General features: G+C 54.5%; 1 protein-coding gene across 13 annotated transcripts in view; it reads left to right on the forward strand.

Moving 5' to 3' along the window:
- The window catches only part of LOC117898317 (serine/threonine-protein kinase par-1), a 49436-nt gene that overhangs the window by 41776 nt on the left and 1086 nt on the right, over positions 1-6574 (forward strand). For 7 of the 13 annotated variants that reach the window (XM_034807613.1, XM_034807616.1, XM_034807618.1 and 4 more), the window contains one exon: positions 2355-6516. In XM_034807613.1, the coding sequence (XP_034663504.1) occupies positions 2355-6516 (4162 nt within the window). The other 6 variants (XM_034807624.1, XM_034807626.1, XM_034807622.1 and 3 more) reach the window with 4 other exon arrangements.

Here is a 6574-nt window from a genome sequence, read left to right on the forward strand (position 1 = left end):
ACCAAATTTGTGTTGTACAAGAAATTAATTTGTTTAATACCACTAAGCTCACACGCACACACACACCCATACGCATATGCCAAACAACAACAACTACAACTACATGCGCACCAAAAGCCACCAAAACCACTCAAAAAGCTTCTCAATGTAGTCTACTATGTCCACCGCTGTTAAAAACCGCCAACAAGCCAAAGCTACTAGGCAAAAAATAAATTAGAAAAAACAAAACAAACAAAAAACCAACCAACCAAACACTAACTTGGCTCTAAAAACAATCTGTGTTAAAACGAAAACCAAAAACAAATTTCTGAGTTCTGGGCTTTTTTTTCCAAATGTAAATAGTAATTATAATTGATGTGAAACAGAGCGCCATGAAACGATCTTTAAAATACAAAAAAGACAAAAAAATTAATAATAATTGTTGTAATAAAATTGGCAAATGCAAAAGCAAATGCAAAATGCAAATGTCGATGAAAAAATGTCCAAAACTTTGAATACGATAATACTGTACAGAAGTGAAAATATCTCAGCTACTAATCGAACTTGTTTCGTTCATCATCATTACGTAGAACCAGCCCTAACCCATGAAACCCAAGCCACAAAACTCCCCAGTCTCATGATCAATCCATCAAACCGCAAGCCTTAGCCCGTAGTCGATACAGAACGTAACCGTAGAACCGTAGTTCTGTATCTGTAACTGTATCTGCTGTATCTGTTAGTGCGCCGCATAAAACTTTCGAATGATTTTGAGTGATAATTTTATTATTGGCCGTTTAACACACACAATTTCGTACTTACTTTCGTTTGCAGTTGGTTTAACTACTTTAACTACTACCACGCCCACAAAGCATGTTATAACCATTAACCAGAGTCCGTTCAGTACCGCCACTGTCACCGCCACCGCCACAGCCACTGCCTCTGCCACCAAAACGCATCCCGCCATAATTGCTACGACCAAGACAGTTGCCGTTGCCTTGGCCGGCAGCGGGCCCAGCACTCCGTCGAAGCTAACCATAACCACCACCACCTCCAGCAACAAACTGCGGCAGCAGCCGGCAGCAGCAAATCAGAAAAGCAGCCACTACCATCCAGGCCAACATCCAAGCAACACCAAAAACCCAGCGGGCAAAAGCCATCAGTAGCAGCAGCAGCAGCACCAGCACCACCAACACCACACCACTGGCAACAGTGCCAGGCACCATCAACAGCAGTCCCATCAGCACGAACAACACCACCACCACCACAGCAGCCACAAGAAGCCCCAAGAAGCCATAAAGCTATGGCAGCTATGGCAGCTCTGCTCTGCCAATTGTCGGCTGTTAATGTGGGGGTGGACGCAGTGGATGCGAGTGTTGGTGTTGTTGCAAGTTGTTGGTGCAGTCTGTGAATGGGAGGGGTGCTGCGTGGGTGCAGCTGTAAAGTGGGTGTGTTCTGGTGGCAAAAATTTAAATGCAACTCTTTTATGTTTCCCAATTCGATTTACACATTTGTTTATTGTTTAACAAAATTGTTTGTATTTCATTTTGGAGCCTACGGCAACGGAAACTACAAGCAGTTGAGGAAAAACTTTTAATTAAAACCGAAAGCAGACAATTGTATATTTTCTGGAACAATTTGCTCTTGTCACCTTCCACAATATGGAAAGCGAAACTTTGTGATTTTTTTTCATCTTTAACTATTGTATAATTTTAAATGTTAGAGCATTATTTATGCACTGCTCCAGGGAGCAGCGACACCTTCCAGTCATCTACTCAACCCAACTGAATCCAACTCAAGAAACGCATTCCTCTGGGGCCAGAGCTTCAAGCCTACCAATAAGACATTAAACTAAAACAATTAAATATTAAAAAACTTAAAAAACTAAACACCTAAACACTTACACACCCAGACAACACATGAAACTATTTTTATAGACACTGAAATAAAATATGAAATTGAAATTGTTGAGCATTTGTTTATTGGCCAGCTTCTGCCCGTTTGTGTCCTGCACGTGTCCTAATCCCCGTTGTAATTCGTTGATATTCGTTAACTCTGTTGGATAATATGATAATCCGCCTGCCAGTTTGTTTGTTCAGTTCAGTGTTTCGAATCTACTCGTAGTCCGGCGAGAAGGAGTTCTTTTGGTTGCCAAAACAAGACACAAAACGTTTACAGATTACTTGAGCCCTGCAACCGCTGGAGCAGTCAGTCGATGGATGCGCTGTAAGTAGATCCCACTAACACTCGATATCCAGCAGCCGACAAGTAAGTGAACCACTAATCGAAGCCACTAAGTCGTTCTCTCAGTCTGCCTGTACTCTCAAGTGCCATCGATGTTCATCTGTGTCCTTTCCACTCTTTCAATCTCCCCACAGGTCACCACCAGGGCAAAGGCAGCTCCAGCAGGCCCAGCTCGACGCCGGCGAACGTGGAGAAGGTAGCACCAACATCAGCAACAGCAGCAGCAGCAGCAGCAGCAGGTGGCACCTCTGAGGAACCTCTGGACCTGGCCGACCTGGATCTCTCGCGTCTGCGGCTCAGCAAGAAGGATCTCGAAACTCTGTCCAGCATTACGCCAGGTCTGCCCAAGTGCTTTCAGGAGCAGCTGCTGGCCAAGCTGCCGCCCACCCAGGCCCGCAAACTGTCCCGCACCCTGAGTGTGCAGACAAGTGCTCCCAGCAGCGGCGTCACCCAAAAGCCCTACAAGCGCAGCCAGAGCGGTGGCCGCGGCTACTTGCCGGATCAGCCAGAGGAGGACTTCAAGGCCAAACCCCTCACAGATGCACCCAAAACAACGGCGGCCAGTACGGCCATCTATCGACGCAGCCTCAGCAGAAGCCAGGCTCTGGCCCAGACGCAGACACAGTCCAATCAGGAGGGGGCACAGCCTGCAACTGTGTCGACTACGACCAGCAAGAGTCGCAGCAGCAGTGTGTGTCGGGACGACTACGGCAAGTCCTCGCTCTGCAGCAGCAGCTACACCAGCGACATCAGTGACAAGTACAAGTACTACTCGCCCTACTTGAGCAAGTCCAGCAATGGAACGACGACGACGACGACGACGACGAAGGAGGTGCCGGAAAAGCGTTATAGCGCTGGCCTGGGGCGTCCGCCAAGTGGCTGCATGTCGCCACCGCCGAACGGAGCACTGCCGACGAGCGTGCCAGTGGCCGAGGGCAGCAGTTCCCTGCGCGGACGCTCCTCGCAGCGCCGAATCTCACGTTTTCTGCGGCCCGACTTCTTCGACGATCCGCGCGACCGTGAGACCCAGAACGTGTTGCGGGAGATACGCGAGAAATCCAGCGACCGCATGGAGCAGGCGGATCAGCGTCGACGCAAGCACAGTCTGCCCAACGTGGAGCAAGCCGATCAGCAGCCCACACTGGAGCCAGGGCCAGTCCGGTCATCGATGCGTCACACCCGCAACAAGAGCGTGGAACTCTTCCCAGATGGCGAGGCGACACCCCAACAGACAGGACAGACAGCACCGGAAGCTTCAGGCAAGCGCTCGGGACTTCGGCAACGAAGTGTGTCGAGGCCACGCGAACTGGAAACCGACCTGGACAAGCATGAGCTAGCGGACAAGATTCTGCAAGAGTTGCAGCTGCTTTCCGCCGTGCGCACCCAGCACGAGCAGGGAAAGATTCCCGATGTGGAGACGGACAAGACAGAGGAGACCTCAACCATTCGTAAGGTGAAGAAGGTGAAGCCCAAGGAAGCCGCCTCGAATGATGCGGAAGCCAGCAAACTCTCAACCACTACTACAACGACCACGACGACGCTGGTGCGCAAAGTCAAGAAGGTTTCCAGGAAGACAGACGAGCCAAAGACGCCCAGCACGGAGACAGCTGCCACAGAGATCCCCGTGCCTGCCTCCACGCCCAAGGAGACCAGGCTGAAGCGTCCCAAGTCCTACCCCATGAAGGACCTTGGTCTGAGCCTCAAATCCCCAACGGAGCTGCCCGAACCCTCTTCATCTGCCTCGGCCATGCCCAGCAAACTTCCCAGCAAGCTGCCGTCAGCTGCGGGCAATGAGTCCCAGACTGGAGAGAGTGCGCCACGGGAGAGCCGCCTGATGCGTCCCAAGAGCTATCCGGCCACCAAGCTGGCCACGCCCAAGGAGCTGCGAAAGGTTACACGCAGTGGCGCGGCCATTCCCACCATTTCTGAGGCGAGTCCAGCTGTCACGGCAGCTCCCTCGGCCACTGGCACGCCCGTCAGCTCCAAGTCCACGTCGGAAGAGAAATCACTTTCGGCCACGCCCACCGGCACCATGAGTAACGTGACCGATACGAAGGACACGGCCTCCTCCTCAAGCGACTCGCGACCCACGACCATCAAGAAGATCATCAAAGTGTCGAAGAAATCCAAGCTGGTGCCACCAACGCCAGTGACGCCAACCACAACGCCCTCAGCCACAACAACCACAAATACGACGGCCACAACCACACCTGCAGACAGCTCCAAGGAGTCGAGTCCGGTAATCAAAACGAAGGAGAAGTCGCCAGAGAAGAAGTCCAGCAAGGGACTGCTCTACGCACTGGGCCAGAAGTTCGAAAAGCTGCGAGACTCGGCCATGAGCAAGGACAGAAAGACGGCCACATCCGGTGGGGCCACAACCTTGGCATGCACCCAGAAGCAGGGCTCGCCCGAGGAGCGCAGCTCCCCCGAGAAGGCCACGGTGCTGCGTAAGAAGAAATCGCTGGAGCCAGAAAAATCCATTGAGCTGCCGGCGGAGGACAAGCGAGTGGACAAACGGTCCCGCTTCGACAGCATGCTACGGTCGCTGCGGGAACGTTCTGTGCCCCGCTCCCAGTCCAGCTCCAGGGCGAGTCCCAAGCGAGCGGCCAGCGTGGAAGAGCTGCATGCAGGAGACACGGATGCAGGCACCGGGAAGCAGAGTGGAGCTGTCAACAAGATGTTTGGTGGACTGCTGCGTCGCTTCGATCGGGAGAGCAGCGAACAGCGGCGTGTGCGGAGCACTCGATCCACCAGCAACATTGAGCGTCAGGTGCGCGAGGAGCAGGATGCCCTGCTGCCGACATCGCCCATCTATCAGAATGTGGTGAAGGCCAAGCCCACCGTCCTGCCGCCGGGCGCCAGCGAGGAGAACTGCAACTGCGAGACGGCATGTCCGGACTGCAGACAGAACCAGGGACAGGCCAATAGCCTGAAGCCCAACAGCACCAGCAGCAGCAGCGGCGCCACGCCAAGCATCAAGGAGAAGCGCAAAGGTCTGATGTTGGACCTGGCCAGTGCGCAGGGAGCCAGTGGGGGGGCGGCGAGTGCCGTGACTACAGCCACAACCACCACAAGTGGCAGCAGTTATCGCGGATCCAAGACCAATCCGGCGCTGATCAATGGCAACGGGGGAATGGGACTGTACTCGAATCTGCCACCGTATCCGGGTGCCGTGAAGAGCGCCTCCTCGAACAACAGCTCCAGCCAGCAGTCCGTGGAGAATGCCACCAACAACAACTCCACGAACACCAACAACAACTGCAGCTCGCAGACGTCGGGCTATCGCACATCGTCGGCGCATGAGATCAATCGGAACAATCCCCTGCTGACGCCCTCCTTCGAGAACATTGCCAACTACTCATCGGACTCGCGCAGCTACCAGGATGACTGCGCCTCCACCTCCACGTTCCTGTCGCCCACCGAGGAGCCGGAGCTGTACTTTGACAACTGGTCGATCTGCTCCGAGGACAACTTCATGCTCCACGCGACGCCCTCGCCCACAGTCTCCCGCCTGTCGCGGGCCTCGCTCTCGTCGCCCACGCGCTGCTCGGAGAGCTCCGATCCCAACGAGAGCGTCATCGATCGCATCAAGCGACGGAGCTTCTACAGCCGCTTCAACGAGCAGAAGAAGCCGCGTCGCACCAGCAGCATCGTGGGTCCGTCGGCGGTGCGGGACTACTACAGGGAACAGCAGGCGGCGGTGAAGGCTCGCTCCAGCCACAAGTTGCATGTGGCGGAGGTGGAGCCGCGTGCCCACTCCCCTGACATTGCCCAGCAGTTCTTTAGGCCGCTGAAGCTGAGCCCCGTGGGCACGGAGCTGAAGCCACCCATGTACCGCTCGCCCCTGGACTACTCCACCTCCTCGTCGGGTGGGGCGACAAGCAAGCCCCGCAAGAGCCTCAACGACATACGCAACACCTCGCCCTCGTTCCTCAGCAAGCGGTACGAGGTGCACGACTACAGCTCGGTGCCCATGCGATACAAAAGCTCCTCCAGTTCGAGTCCCAGCAACGGAGCCATCGCCAGTGGCTACTACAACACCTACAATCCCAAGCGGCGCTCCTCCTACACCCTGAACGGCAGCCTGCCCACGGCCAGCAGCAGCAGTGCCGCCGGCAGCAGCCACCTGGATGGGTATGCCACGCTGGGGCGACGCTCCATCCGGCCCTACGATCATCGAACGATGTCGCTGCTCGAGCCACCAACAACCAGCAGCAGCAGTGCCGCTGGCAGCAGCGCCTATCAGCGCAGAGAAGCACGCACTCCTGTTCGGGATTACACCTCCAGCATTTCACGGTAAGTGGAACCCTAAGGCATTATTGTTCCTCATTGATTTACGTTGTGGGTGTTTCAG

This window comes from Drosophila subobscura, chromosome O, assembly GCF_008121235.1.
Source record: "Drosophila subobscura isolate 14011-0131.10 chromosome O, UCBerk_Dsub_1.0, whole genome shotgun sequence".
Lineage (NCBI taxonomy): Eukaryota > Metazoa > Arthropoda > Insecta > Diptera > Drosophilidae > Drosophila > Drosophila subobscura.